Consider the following 16,174-nt stretch of genomic DNA (forward strand, 5'->3'; position numbering starts at 1 on the left):
CCAGAGGGATGGTATGGGGAGGGAGGAGGGAGGAGGGTTCAGGATGGGGAACACATGTATACCTGTGGTGGATTCATTTTGATATTTGGCAAAACTAATACAATTATGTAAAGTTTAAAAATTAAATAAAATTTAAAAACCAAAAAAAAAATAAATAAATAGCAGAAGTAACTTTATAGGCAAATTAAAACAGGCAAGTGCAAATAAAATTCAAGGCAAAAGTCAAAAAATAAAAAATAAAAATGTAGCGGGCATAGTTCAGTGGGAAATTTTATGTCATAGAAGAAGATGACTGGTAACTTAGTGTGTGGATACAGAAGTGCCCGTAATTGTACCTTGAACCAGTGAGTTAGAAATCTTACTTCAGTGAGGCCTATCCTGATCACCCTTTGAAAAAATCTTAACCTTCTCTGTACTCCCGTCCATCCCCCTTACGTACTTGAAGGTAGTTTTTTCCCTCCATCTCACTTTTTAGTTTGTATTACTAAGTGTAATTTACTTATTTATTATGTATGTGCTCAGCATCCGGCTCCTCTATTCATGAAATTTTCTGAGGAAGAATACTTATTTATTATAGCCGTGGTTTATTATTTATCTGACTAGAGTTAAACTTCGTGAAGGCAGGAATTTTTTTTTTTCAGCTTAGTAATGTCAGAGGCCAAGAATAATTTTGGCCCATAGTAGATGCTTGAAAAGTAATATATTAAAAGAATGAAAAGCTGAATATATTGTTTTCAAAAGATCTAAGTGGAGCCTGGGGTGGGCTTGCCTGATTGGCATGAATATGTGGAACACAATTTTATGTGAAGTCCTGATTGATGAAGACAGCAAGTCAACCAGTGTTTATAGAATGCCTGTTGTACCCCAGGTGTTAACTTTCCACATTCCCCAGAATTTAGCATCCATTCTCTATGAAATATTCTGATACTTTTAAAGACATTTTAAACCTTTGAGGTTTCTTGGGAGAGACCGTGGCATCTCTTATCTTGATATGCATGTATCAGATCAGATCAGATCAGTCGCTCAGTCGAGTCTGACTCTTTGTGACCCCATGAATCGCAGCACGCCAGGCCTCCCTGTCCATCACCAACTCCCGGAGTTCACTGAGACTCACGTCCATTGAGTCCGTGATGCCATCCAGCCATCTCATCCTCTGTCGTCCCCTTCTCCTCATGCCCCCAATCCTTCCCAGCATCAGAGTCTTTTCCAGTGAGTCAGCTCTTCGCATGAGGTGGCCAAAGTACTGGAGTTTCAGCTTTAGCATCATGCCTTCCAAAGAAATGCCGGGCTGATCTCCTTCAGAATGGACTGGTTGGATCTCCTTGCAGTCCAAGGGACTCTCAAGAGTCTTCTCCAACACTACAGTTCAAAAGCATCAATTCTTTGGCGCTCAGCCTTCTTCACAGTCCAACTCTCACATCCATACATGACCACAGGAAAAACCATAGCCTTGACTAGATGAACCTTTGTTGGCAAAGTAATGTCTCTGCTTTTGAACATGCTATCTAGGTTGGTCATAACTTTCCTTCCAAGGAGTAAGCGTCTTTTAATTTCATGGCTGCAGTCACCATGTGCAGTGATTTTGGAGCCCAGAAAAATAAAGTCTGACACTGTTTCCACTGTTTCCCCATCTATTTCCCATGAAGTGGTGGGACCGGATGCCATGATCTTCGTTTTCTGAATGTTGAGCTTTAAGCCAACTTTTTCACTCTCCACTTTCACTTTCATTAAGAGGCTTTTGAGTTCCTCTTCACTTTCTGCCATAAGGGTGGTGTCATCTGCATATCTGAGGTTATTGATATTTCTCCCGGCAATCTTGATTCCAGTTTGTGTTTCTTCCAGTCCAGCATTTCTCATGATGTACTCTGCATAGAAGTTAAATAAACAGGGTGACAATATACAGCCTTGACGAACTCCTTTTCCTATTTGGAACCAGTCTGTTGTTCCATGTCCAGTTCTAACTGTTGCTTCCTGACCTGCATACAAATTTCTCAAGAGGCAGATCAGGTGGTCTGGTATTCCCATCTCTTTCAGAATTTTTCCACAGTTTATTGTGATATACCAGACAATAAATATGTGTTGAAAGAGCAAATGGTTTTAAGGCGTTAGGAGAAGAGAAAGTCTACCATTCCAGTATTCTGGCCTGGAGAATTCCATGGACTGTACAGTCCATGGGGTTGCAAAGAGTTGGACATGACTGAGCGACTCACTTTTACTACTTGGAAGTTTAGCTCTTTATTGCATGAATAGTATTTGTTTTATGGGATTATAGCCCACAGCGGTAGTATTTTGCAAACTGGGGCTATTTCTCTTAAGGTTTTTATGATAAATTTTTGCATCATCCTTTGAGTGATCCTCTGAAAAATGAACTTACACATACTCTGGGTTGTCTGGATAACTAAAAACTGATATCAGGTTTTGCTGTGCCTCTGTTTTTAAGCATGGTAGTACTAGGTAGTGTAGTACATACTTTACAGGTTAATATGAAAAGAATGGAAACAGCCTTAAAAAGTAAATGATTTATTCACTCTAGATGAAGCCCAAAAGACATTAAGCAACTCTGTGAGAAAATTTCACAGTAGTTTAAAAAGAGAAAACAGATGAGAAAAATGAGTCGTAACATATGGTATTAGGCTTCCTGAATTAGCTGTTGTACCGTATTCCTTTTCTGAGAGGTGATTTAGTTTGGCACAATGTAATCACTGATGTTTTTAAATAATATTTTAAATTTAAAAATTGTTGGCTGTATAGCTTTTACATTTGTTTTGTTATTTTATGTGTATGTTTTGTAGCTAGAAAAACTATAATACAAGGAATTTGAGGAAAGAGATGCTTTTTTTTCTGATCTTATCTCCCCCTCTTAACTCATTCCCTCCTCCTCCCTTGCCCCAAACTTCCCATCCCTGGCCCTGCATTGGGGAGTAGAAGTAGAAAGAAATGAGATGAGGGCTTTAAAAAAAATTTATTTTGACAAAAGAGGTATTGGGAGCAAGTATTATTTCCGAGTCAACTTTGCTACCATGTCCAGAGTGATTCTGTCTGGAGGTTAGCCAATCAACAAATACTTATTGAACAGCTGGTGTGTGCCAGGCATTATACAGGGAGCTGAAACAGGAACAGTGCAGAGCCCGCCTTTGGTGCTTACACAAAACTAATAACTTGCTGTTTCTGTTCTTTTGTCTCTACCTACACTGGCACACTTTAGATGAGTATGAGTGGGCAATTTGGAGAATTTTAGTGCATTCTTGTGCTGATTTGTCTGATTTTTAGGTTAGAACACGGAATTAGAAATTGTAAAGGCTCAGATTAATTTGTTCTTTTTGTCTTTCTCTGTTTTAAGGGGTGTCATGAAAGTAGACATAAATCTTCAGAAGGTGGACATTGACCAATGTTCAAGTGATGGCTGGTTTTCAGGAACTCACAAATGTCACCTTAATAATTCAGAGGTAAGAAAACGGAGATAAAATTCTCTGAAATCAGAAGCTCAGAAATATATTACTTCTGAGTAGCTTGTATTTGTGTGTGTAAGTGAACAAGAAGTATCTTACTGGGGGGAAAAATCTGTTATGCATGCCTGACTGTTGCCAAATGAACTGAAAGAGGAGTAGAAAATGAAATTTGTGCAGAATAACTATTCATTTAGGGACTAAGAGAAGGCTGAAACTAAAATTATGTCTGAAGTTTGGCTTTAGTCAAAGTCTGACCCTACTGTTCAAAATGAGCTGGAAATTAAAATAGCCATGAAGTGAGAAACCATCCCAATAGGGGTCAACCAAATTATGCACATTTTATGGAATATGATGTTTTTTGAAACAGTGATGCTATTCGTTCAGACACCCTGCCATCTGTCAGAAAAGCAGTAGAGAAAGTATAGCCAGGAGATACTGAGAAGAAGGAGAAAACTGTTTGCAGGAAACTGGAAAGGAGATGTGTGTATTTGGTGTGTGTTCTGCAGTGTTCAATTCCTGTCCGTACTTAATTTCATGGAATTCCAGTTGGCAAGGAAGAGGCGGAGAAATCATTTGTCTGGAAATAAGACTGTCACTTGTCTTCTTTAAAAAAATTTTTTTTTAATTGAATGAAAGAGTCTTTAAATTTTGTGGTGCTTTACAATTGTCAAGTTTAACACAGATGATTTCATATAATCCCATAATAACCCTTTTTTCCTCTACCCCCATATTGCCCCTCCCCTCATTCCCTCTCCTCACTGATAATCACTAGTTTGTTCTCTGAATCTGTGAGTTTGCTTCCTTTTTTTTTTTTTAAAATATAATCACTAGTTTGTTGCATTTTTTAGATTCTACATTTAAGTAATATAGAGTATTCATCTTTCTCTGACCAATTACACTTAGCATAATGCCCTCCAAGTCCGTCCATGTTGCTGCAGATGGCAACGTTTTGTTCTTTTTATGGCTGAGTAGTATCCCATTGTGACTTTGGGTGTGCTCAGTCACTTCAGTCATATCTTACTCTCTGCAACCCTGTGGACTCTAGCCCACCAGGCTCCTCTGTCCATGGGATTCTCCAGGCAGGAATACTGGATTGGGTTGCTCTGCCCTCCTCCAGGGGATTCTTTACTGCTTGAGCCATTGAGGAAGCCTGTATATACATATATGTAATATATGCCACGCCTTCTTTGTCCATTCATTTGCGGATGGACACTTAGGTTGTTTCCATATCTTGGCTATTGTAAATAATGCTGCTATGGGTATTTGGGTGCTTGTGTCCTTTTTAGTTAGTATCAACTGATATTCTATAATTTCAGAGGTGGCATGTGATGACATCCTCATTTCATTTTTAGTAATCTTATTTCTCAAGTCCCCACATGCTCTAAAACAAGGGTACACTAAAACTCCTGACCTTAAATACTTCAGCTGTCTCTACTTTGAGTCCATGAATTTATGAGGAAAGTCAGCATGATTTATTTAAAATAGGGGATATTCCTGTAAATGTAGTAATCTACATCTTCAGTTTGAATTTTTGCCACATTTCCCTGTAGCCCACCATGACCCAAATAATCTTCCACAGTTCCACACATCCCCCCTACATTCCACCCACACCTTCACCTGCCCTCTGTTCTTCCCACCACAATATCCCTCAACCCTCTCACCCCCTAATCTCCCTAGGAACCCGCATAGTCCCCTATATCTCTCTAAGCCCATCACATAGTCCCAGCATGTTCCCACGACCCCCACTTACTCAGTAACCCACACACCCTGACTCCCACATCTTGATATACTTCCACATAGCCCACCCTCCACCCCACCTTGATCGCCATCATTTCCTTCTTCCCAGTTGGGACCTTATTATGTAAATGAAGTATTTCTGTCTTGTCAAGTCACAGAGGTCAAGATGCCCTTTTCACCTCTGCTTGATATTTTTCTTATGGATTTGAACTTTTCCAAGTTCCCACTTCCCTTTGGATGGTTCTGGCATTTCTAAACATATGAATTTCAGTGATTTGGTAAATATCTTTAACCTGATTATTGTGTCCATGCCAGTGGCATAGCGCTTCATAGCTTTGTCTTTTAGCCAGGTTGGAATTTTTTTCTGCATGAGTGTCAGATCATGGATATTGATCTGTGTGTGCTTATTTCTGTATAGCCTTGTTTCAGTGGTGTTCCTGGGTGGTTCAATCAGCAGTCTGTCCAGAAACAAGGAGATATTTGCTTATCAGTCTGTTACAGTTGTTGCTTGCCTCTAATAATCTTGATGTAGTTTTCTTTTTCCTTATAGCACATCTGTTTATTTGACTAGGTGGTCTTATTGGATGGCTTTTTAGAAGATTGATTTATTTTCATTACATCAGGCTTATCAATTTTCTGTGGGTTGTGTCTTTTTAAAGCTGTCAAATAAACTAAATTATTTCAAGATAAAATATTATCCTTTGTTCTGGTAAACAGAGATTAGGGTGAAATGTGTAACTTTTGGCTTTATATATGGCAGCATTGTATTTATTCAATTCCTATAGGAAAAAAATGAAAAAACTCACCCTGTAAGACAACGAACAGTTCAGTGAATCTCATTTGACAATGTTGTACAAAGGTTCAGTGATCAAAAAATAACATCAACAAACAGTAAATCTACAAAGTGCCTGTTTGACTTAAACTCTGGATCCCTGGACCCCCTCACTTGCTGAGGTCCTAGTGTTGGGAGTAGGAGATCTTGGTGTCCTAGATTGGCAGCCTCTGGTGCATAGTCTGATGGACACAGGGCTGGACTGGAACTCATCACATCTTTCTGTGGGGCTTCTGTCAGGTTCTGGAGTTGGTGCTGGTCACCGTAGGCACTGCAGCTGGTCTACACCACATTCTCAGACTCAGGAGTAATGATAGCCTTTCAGTTCCTTCTCTGTAGTGATGTGAATTGGAGACTAGGGTTCTACTGGCTTCTACTGATGTTTTTACTGCTTGGTAAAACCGAAACAAAGCTCGTGTTCAGGGTGTTTTTCATCTGTACTGGCTCTCTTTCGTTGCTTGTCACAAATCTGTTACAGACCCAAGGATCATTGTGTAAACTGACTTGTTTTGGGACGTATTTAACATGATTGGTATTTGTAAGAGGTATGGGTCGGTCTGGGCTGCCCAGGTGACTCAGTGGTAAAGAACTTAGCTGCCAGTGCAGGAGACATAAGAGATGTGGTTTTGATTCCTGGGTCAGGAGGATCCCCTGCAGAAGGAAATGGTAACCCATTCTAGTATTTTTGCCTGGAAAATCCCATGGACAGAGGAGCCTGGTGGGCTACAGTCCATGGGGTCACAAAGAGTTGGACATGACTTTAATGATTAAATAACAAAACAGGGGCCTGTCTATGAAAATCCACATCATTAGAAACAGAAACTTGCATCATGTTTACTGTGGGTTTTATTTTTTACCAATGTTTAACATTCTTCTCTTGTAAATACCACAGGGAGTAACAAATTTCTAAGTTGTAATTGAGGCAAGCTTTTCACTTAAAAAAAAATTTTTTTTTCCTAGTGTGTTGACTTTTCAGCCTCTGAGGTATCTTAAACTAAATACAGAGTCTGATATTGGAAACAAATAAGTAGTATGTAACCAGTGACAGAAGCTTCAAGAGCATTTTAGGAAGGCATGGGATGGTTTGTGAGGAAAATGATTTCTCAACAAGTTTGGGTTGTTACCGAATTTAGGAGGCCAATAAGTGCTTTTTGAAGAGCATAGTAAAATGAGATCTCAGTTGACACCGTGAGTTGAACCAGATTCCAGGATTATTTTGGCCATTTTTATAACTGATCCAGATCACTGTTACCTGGACTCAATCATGTTTTCTGTGGCCATTCAAATAATTCTTGACCTATTTCATATCATTGTTTCATTTGGGTACACAGAATCCTCTCCTACAAAATAGTTTATTAAAAACATTGACATAAATTGTTATTTTTGTTTTAAAGGTTTTCTTTTGCTTGTTTCCTTCAGAGGATTTTTTAAAGTCACTATTTGAAGTATGGAACAGTGACCTTGAAACTTTTTGATTATATTCTATTAGTAAAAATGCTTTAAGCATTCACAAATAGTATTTGTATGTTTTTTAATCTGTAAAGTATATGCATCTTTTGTAATATATTTTGTATGTTATAAGAAAACTTAATTGGGTTGAGATAAAAATGAAACATTGTTTTAATGTAGATTATATTTTATAATAATAAATATTGTTGTTAGTCACTCAGTTGTGTCCAACTCTTTGTGACCCCATGGACTGTAGGCCACCAGGCTTCTCTGTCCATGGGGATTCTCTGGGCAAGAAGACTGGGTGGGTTGCCATTTCCTTCTCCAAATATATTTGGTTACAATTTTTGAAAATTTTTCAGTGATAGTATTGTGATTTATTATGCTTCACCATTTAAAATTTTAAAAAGTCTTAGTTTAATACTTAGCAGTGCAGTGATTCAGAGGTCTCTCAGTTCAGTTTATTTTTATACTTAATTTTAATGTCTGTCATAGTTGAAAATATGCCTCAGAAGGATATGTCAGTCCACATTGAAGAAGTAAATTGTTGACTGTATTTGCTAAATAACAGTGTTCATTTTTCAGTTTCCAATTTTGCAAAGGTTTTTTTTTTTTTCCCAGAAATATAGCTAGAAGTTTTTCATTTTACCTGATGTCAATTGGTCCCTGAAAACTAATTGGAAAGCTGGGCATTTTAATATTTTAAAAGAATAGGTTAAGAACCCACTCAGACTTTCATGGGGAATATTTTCAAATAGATAAGGAAATTTTATTTCCAAGTTTAAGCTGTATGGCTATGTGAGTATTTATAGTTTTTGACAACAAAAACCACATAACACTGAAAACATTTCCAAATCCATTTTCAAAATGCTCACTTCAAAAGGCTTTCTCACGGATTATTAAAATGTCACGTTTACTTTGAAGGAAGAGCTTATATGTTTTAAAAAGTACCTGCTGCATACACACTGCTGACATCCACTTGTCATCATTGAGCAGGACAGCGAATTTAGAACACTTGCCTTTTTTTGTAAAGAGTGATGAATAATCTTCGAGTTCAGAAATAAGTAGTTCACTTTGAGATAATCAGAAAATCTTTGTGTGGGAAAAGTTTTTCCAGGTCACACACCATCTTACTGATATTATGAAGAATTGTAAATATTTTGCAATTTAAAATAATATACTCTGTAAATCCCCTTGGATGGTCAAATACAAAAGGTAATACTTTAGAAAAGTGCTGCATTATGAGTATTATCATTCACCTGTCTCTAGAACTGTCCTGTTCAGTATGATAGCCACAAGCTTCATATGCCTATACTGGAAATCACTAAATGAAAGTAAGAATTCAGGTCCTTGGCCTCATTATCCTGATTTGAAAAATAAAACAGCCACATGCAACTACTGGACACTGGACAGTGTAGTGGACATGCCAGGCTTTTGAATATGGCCTAGCTTACAGTGCAGTCAAGCCACACGAGTTATTGAAGCCTTTCAAATCCCGGAATTTCCTTATGTGGGTGAATCATTTTCCTTAAATTCACTAAGGGGCATTTAAGGACCATTTGAAATGAATTTTGGCTAATGTAATCATCCGTATAATCTGCTGTATTAACTTAATTGAAAATTAATAATGAGAAATCAGCCAACTTTTGAATGCCATTATTTTACACTGAAAACTGTAAAAAGTCTTCCAGTAAATGGAAAAAAGTAAATGCTGATAATCTTCTAGATATTTACATTTCCATTGTGTTTGTAGTACTGATTCTGTTTTCTCTGATTACCAATACAAAATGTGATGATGTGAAATCCCACTCTTCTCCTTGGATGTAGGGTAGTGATCAGATGTTCAGTGGTGCCCAGCACAGTGCCTGGCACATTTATTGAATTAATAGAGGCTGCCCACTCTGTGCGTAGATGGCCTGCTTATAATATAGAGTTACTGCTTTTGGTTTCTCCCCATGGAATTGCTCAAAATAAAGTTAAACTTTTTTTTTTCTTCGTAACAAACACACAGATATTTGAAGACTGCTGTCAGTATGCTTCTAAGTCTTTCTTTTAGGCTAGTTGTCTTCTGATTCAGGCAAGTATGGCTGTTTTACTAGGTTTAATCAAAAGAGGCCATACTACTACCGTATAACTCCCCATTTCTTTTTGAAGTTGTTTGAAGACCTAACTTGTTTGATTTTGTTATATAGTCCTTTCTAAAATTAATAGAAAACTGATTATATTTTCAGAGTTTTCACTATGCTCCTGAGAGTTATTTGGACTAGATATTCTGTATTGTTCCAAAACTAGGGCTAGAAAATATTATTTCAAAATAACTGTACTGAGATGCTTAACAAGTCAGTTAAAGGAAAACTAGGTCTCTCTTATTTTATTTTATTTTTTAACTTTTTACTTTATCTTGGAGTATAGTTGATTAACAGTAGTGTTTTAGTTTCAGGTGTACAGCAAAGTGATTCAGTTATACATATACATGTATCTATCCTTTTTCAAATTCTTGTTCAGAGCTTGCTCTCTTGTTCAGAGAAAGGTGTTTCCAACAACAGAGCAAGGGGTCGCCAGTGGCTGTTGCCATCTTGTGGCTAGGGGAAAGTGGGGGTGGAGAGAGGGAAGGAGGGAGGAATTTTGCAGGGCTCATAAAAATTTCATGCACCATTAGCTGTATAGTTGAAGTAGGTGCCTCTTAAGTATCTTTGCAGCCCTAAGATTTTATATGTCTAGTATACTGTAAAGGAAACCACTAAAAGGTATTTCCATCCAAAAGCAAAGCTCTGCCTACCCTTGTATTGGAAATACCTTGAATTCTCATACCACATGTGATTGTGCCTGCCAAACTCCAGATTTTCTTATTTTGCTCTGTGAAAATAATAAAGCAAATGGTTGTTCATTATTGTCACCTTCATTCAAGCTAGCTTATGGGATTTGATTTCTACTTACTCATTAAGCACTTTGGTAATGGTTATGCAGGACTAATACATTCCGATTGAAGTGAGACGGAAAAGTCAAATCATGTTTAGTTGACTTTAGATTGTGAGTCTGGAATAATGTGAGCCAGAAAGGAGGCATAAGAGGAGTATTATTTTTTCCTTTAAATTGCTTCTTTTTCTTATGAAGGAATCAGATACCAGGTACCATAGAGTAGAAGATAAATCCATTTTTCCACTATGATAAGATCATAATATTCGGTATCTGCTTCTGAATAACACTCTTTTGTATATATTCCATGTCGTTGGATTGCATTACCAGCCTTTTTGAACTTGTTGATCTAATATTGGCACCTTTGAAGTATCTGCTTTGGAATTTACAAAGAGGGAGCACATCCTGTCTGTTTAAGGTGAACAGACTCTTTCTCTCAATATATCTCTTTATCTGTCTGCTTGAGCTATAAAAACATTAAATCTTGATCTATAGCTTTCTACTTTATCAACTTTATGGACTACCTGAAATTAAAAAAAAAAACAACTGTTAACAAGATCTTATTCATAAGATCTTTTATGAGTAGTGTAGGTAAAGGCACTTTTCATAATATTTGCTAGTAATTAAATTTTAGTCAGCCCAAGTCTGAAGAGTCTATTAGACACCAGAAGTGGAACATCCCTTTGATACAAGTTTGTTTTTCGATCTCTGTGTAAGAAAATAATTATTTAAAAATAAAAAATAAGACATCCGTTTCATACTTACTTATTCTGAATTGCCTATTACTGTTATTCCTGTTTTCTAGATGAGAAAATTAAGACTTAGAGTGGTTTAAGTAACTTGACTAGGGTCATAAAACTAGTAAGTGTTATTTTAGAAAGTTAAACTCTAGGAAGGTACTATGGGTGACATATGATTGTTTGGAAAGAGAATCACTGAGTGGTAATGGCCCATGGGCTGATACTGTTAGTCTTGTGGTATTACCCGTGGGGGTTCAGCTAAGGGGCATAGTAGAGTTTGCATAACTAATTGGTTAGAAGTATACCAATCAAGAAGAAGTGATCTAGCTCTCAGGTGGCCAAAACAGATTTCTGAGTGGGTATGGAAAGCTCACATGGAAATTCGGATTGGGATCCATACACAAGGCCTTCCATCATTTAGGTGTGTGAATGGCAGCAGCCTAAGTTTCTTTCTAGTGGTGTATTCTTGTTTCAATGTATGGCAGTGACTTGTGGTGGTAGGAATGTCCAGTTTGAAATTGAACTCAAGGGATAAGATCCATCTCCATAGATACAGATATAAAGGGTTTCCCTGGTGGCTCAGACGATAAAGAGTCAGCCTAAGACCTGGGTTCGATCCCTGGGTTGGGAAGATTCCCTGGAAAAGGAAATGGCAACCTACTCCAGTATTCTAACCTGGAGAATTCCATGGACAGAGGAGCCTGGCAAGCTACAGTCCATGGGGTTGCAAAGAGTTGGACATGACTGAGTGACTTCACTTTCTTCTTTCCTTAGATATAAGTTGGTAAAGACTATACTCATTGTCTGGACATCAATTAAGAGAGCAGATGTGAAGGAAAGGGACCCTCTTCTTCCTAGCAGGGAATCAGAATACCAATCAGAATGTAGAAATGAAACAAGTGTGAATATGAAGGATTGCAACTCACTGGGTACTGGGATGCCAAGGAGATCATTATATATAAGTAAACTCTATTGCTGAAGATAAACACTTAAAATACTCCCAGAGTTCTCTTGATCAGAGGTTAGAGTGGGACTGAGCTTAAAGATAGGCACATATATATGCAGCATATGCAACTTGGCTAGAATAGGCTGGGGCAAGGAGATTGTCTTACATACAGCAATAGATATGAGCTCAAAGGACTAGATTTCTTGATCTTTTCAATGTGGTGAGAGAACATCTGATGAAATATGAAGTACTGAACAGATTTGGAGTATGTAGCTAAATTTATAATGAGTCAATCAGAGAAGAAAATATCTCAACCTATTAAACCTTTGCTTTTGTCATTTCCAGTAGCAGAAAAATTGCTACTTGTCCAATTCTAGATATGAGAGGCAATCAGAATATACAGTGAGTGCCTGGGAGGGGGGGTGACTTTTTAGGGGTTAAATATAGCTTTGCATCATTAGCTTATGAGGAAAAAAATCCCATCATGACAGCGAATCAGATCTAATCTGGCACTCCCTGTGCTACAATTATATAAAATATGGTGGAAACTTGTCAAAGCTTTCAGTGAGAAATGAGGCTACTGATGCTTGGCAGCCCCCTTTTTTGAGCACAGTGAAGAATCATGTTGCTTAGCTACAGTCCTTGGTTGATTTAGAAAGCTTCAACTGACTATATTATTATACAAGAGTTAAACTCTCTTCCTTGATTTTTTTTTTCTAAAAGAAAAAACCTTCTTTATCACCTTTTTATTTGGGGTATCTTTACCAAGTCACTTATATTTATTCACCCAGGACAAGTTTTGATTTAGCATTGTTTTCCCAAACCCAGGGTTTATAGATTGCAAGAGAACAAGTGGGTGTTGATGATACAAGCAGAATATAAAGTATTGAAATAGCTTAAATGCTTTTGCCGGCAAAGTAATGGGCAAATGTCTATTTCAACTTTTTTTTTTTTTTGGTCATTTGAAACTATTGTGTTTCCCTTCTTTTTCAGTTTATTCATAGTTTGAATTGCAGTTATCTTTATAATGCACAAGAATGTACAACATTTAATTATATTTTTGAATTTCAAAATGTAAACTGACTTATAGGTGTATGGAAAAGTACAGGGAACAGTGAATGAAACTGATGAAGCAATAAGTGTGGGGGCTGGATTTGGAACCAAAACACTGAAAACAGAAGGATTAAGGAAAAAACAAAGAGGAACTGTCAATGGAGAGGTTTACATCAGTTATTTGTTCATGAAGTAGAAAAGTGTTCATGAAGTAGAAACAGATTAAAAAGGGGGAAATGTCAGATGTGTCAGAGACCATTTCAATGGGATAAAAACACTCAAGGACTCTTAAGTCTAGAAAGGAATATTTTTTATACTGTTCTAAATATGTAGATATCCACTTTATTTTTATAGCTCTTCAGGAAAGAGAGCTGACCCTTAGGAATACTTTCTAACATCTTACCGTAATTATTGTAATGAAGTAGAGCTGTGTCCTAATCTCAATTATGTAACTATTCAGTAGATTTTACTATTGACTTGTCTGTATAATCTGTTTTATACTTGCAGAGGCACTTTTTTCCATCCTTACAGTTCCATGATTACCTGGAGGAAAGTCTATAGAGTTGATTCTGTATTTACATTCAATAATAGGATATTGGTTAATTGTTTTAAAAGTCTTGAAAGTGAAAGTGCTAGTTGCTCAGTCATATCTGACTCTTTGCAACCCCATTGACTGTAGCCCGCCAGATTCCTCTATCCATGAAATTTTCCAGGCGAGAATACTGAAGTGGGTAGCCATTCCTTTCTCCAGGGGATTTTCCCCACCCAGGGTTAGAACCCCAGGTCTCCTTCATTGCAGGCAGATTCTTTACTCTCTGAGCCACCAGGGAAGCCCATTCTAATTCTAATTCTATTGAAGCCTAGATTTCATAGACTTAGAAGCTAAACCACTTGGTTTATGGACTTTGTTTTTATGGTCGTCTGCAAATCACCTTCATTTGCCACCCTTTAAAATACATTTGTGTAATATCATCATTTTCAAAGTGTGGTTCTGGAACCCCTCAAAGTGGGGAGCTGTTGGGATCCTCAAGACGCTGTTAAGGAAGTCTGTGAAGTTAAACCTTCACATAATAATTTTAATAATAACATGATTTGCCTTTTGAACTCTTATTTGTCTTATGGGTGTACAGAGGATTCATAAGATATGATATAGAAATAGATTAAATGCAGAAATATGACAATCTAGTTGTCTTCTAATAAGCCTTTTAAGGAGACTTTTAAGGAGATTTGCAGAAATGTAAAACAATGATACTCTTCTTGCTAAGTTTTTTTTTTTTTTTGGAAGACATTGTTATTTTTCATAAACACATTATGTTAGCATGTTATGAAATTATTTTAAAAATGAATTTATAAATATTTTTAAATTTTCTTCATTCAGTATTCAAGATGGTAAATATCAATTGATATAACCAGCATAAATAAAAGCTCTTTGATATTCTCAACAATTTTCAGGAGTGAAAGGGGTCCCAAGATCAAAAAGTTTGAGGGATCTAATTTAGCACATTTTTAAGCTCCTGCATGATTCTGACCTTGACTCTGCTTCTGGTTTCTATGCTTTCTCTTCCTTCCTTTGATGATTCTACCAACTATTTCTCACTTTGGCCACCTGACAATTTCTGCATATCTTTGGAGTCCTAGGTTTTGCTCCTTTGTAACCCCCTCGGGAAGTTGTTCCCTTTCAGGCAGAGCAAGTTGTCTTCTATATATCACTATAAGGCTTCCCTGGTGGCTCAGATAGTAAAGAATCTGCCTGCAATGTGGGAGATCTTAGTTTGATCCCTGAGTTGGGAAGATTCCCTGAAGAAGGGAATGGCAACCCACTCCCGTATTCCTGTCTGGAGGATTCCGTGGACTGAGGAGCCTGGCAGGTTACTGGCTATGGGTTCACCATGGGGTCACAAGCAGTCAGTCATGATTGAGCAACTAACATTGATAGTACATTGTACATATTTTTGTTTTAATACCTACAATGCTGTGTTAAAATGACTTGATTACTCTTGAATTATAATTGCTGCTTTTATCAGATGCCTGTCCTATTATTGTGTCCTGTATATATGTGTATATACATATATATGTATATATAAAGGTGAATGTAATCCTCAAAACAGTCTTAGAAAATACCTATTATTATTTCAGTTTTACAGATGAGGAAACTGAGACTTAGCTACTTAAAAAACAATATAGATTACATCTTAAATCAGGTTCAGGATGGGGAACACATGTATAATTTTTTTTAAATTAAAATTGAATAAAAAAATAAATTAAAAAAAATAAATAAATAAAATGATCTAAAAAAAAAAAAAAGAATTTGAACTAATCAGTTGCTGATGAAATTTATGAGCCTTTGAGACAACGGCTGTGGCCTTCTCATACATCTTATTGGTATGGCTGCTCCTGTAGTTTAAGTTCATGTATAATAATCTTTACCATTTGAGCCACCAGGGATATTTATTTTTTTAGAATATCTCTTACGGTAACTATTTTCATCACTGTGTTACACCCATAAGAAAGATTTAGATTAATTCTATCATGACTTGGCAGGTAGTCCATCTTCTTTAGGAACAGAAGATTCTAGGTACAGCCTGATTACTCAGGATATTCTTCCTAGTATCTGAAAACCTTTTTGGGTATTCAGATTGTAGGTCTAACTTTAATTTGTTTTACATTTTACTTCATTTATTTCATTTACTCATTGCAGGCAGTTCTAATTAAAAATGAATAAGGGTTCAATTAAAATGGATGGTTTTAATTCTTAATAGAGAAGTTCTATTTTCACAAATACTATAATCAGCTACTATGATTTTTAGAATCAAAGACTCTGTACATGCCACAATGACTTAGTTATGTGCTTTAGTTTCTATTGTTTTGCACTTACGATAGATGCACTTTATAAAAAGGGTATAAAGAATTCAGAGTAGGTGGTTCAACAAATTGACTAGTGATTATTCTCAATTCACCATTGTCAAGTATTTTTGTAGCTTATCTAGATTTGACAGAATGAATGAATACATGATGCTTTTAAAAACTACATCGCTTTCTTTTTGACATAAAA

At 36.7% G+C, this 16,174-nt stretch overlaps 1 protein-coding gene across 1 annotated transcript in view; it reads left to right on the plus strand.

Annotated features, from left to right (window-relative positions):
• The window catches only part of GPR158 (G protein-coupled receptor 158), a 298,531-nt gene that overhangs the window by 28,880 nt on the left and 253,477 nt on the right, over positions 1–16,174 (plus strand). Inside the window, exon 2 of the mRNA NM_001206442.1 lies at positions 3,341–3,446. Within this exon, the coding sequence (NP_001193371.1) occupies positions 3,341–3,446 (106 nt within the window). The remainder of the gene's footprint in view (positions 1–3,340; positions 3,447–16,174) is intronic.

The sequence above is a fragment of the Bos taurus genome, chromosome 13 (assembly GCF_002263795.3).
Source record: "Bos taurus isolate L1 Dominette 01449 registration number 42190680 breed Hereford chromosome 13, ARS-UCD2.0, whole genome shotgun sequence".
In the NCBI taxonomy this organism is placed as follows: Eukaryota; Metazoa; Chordata; class Mammalia; order Artiodactyla; family Bovidae; genus Bos; species Bos taurus.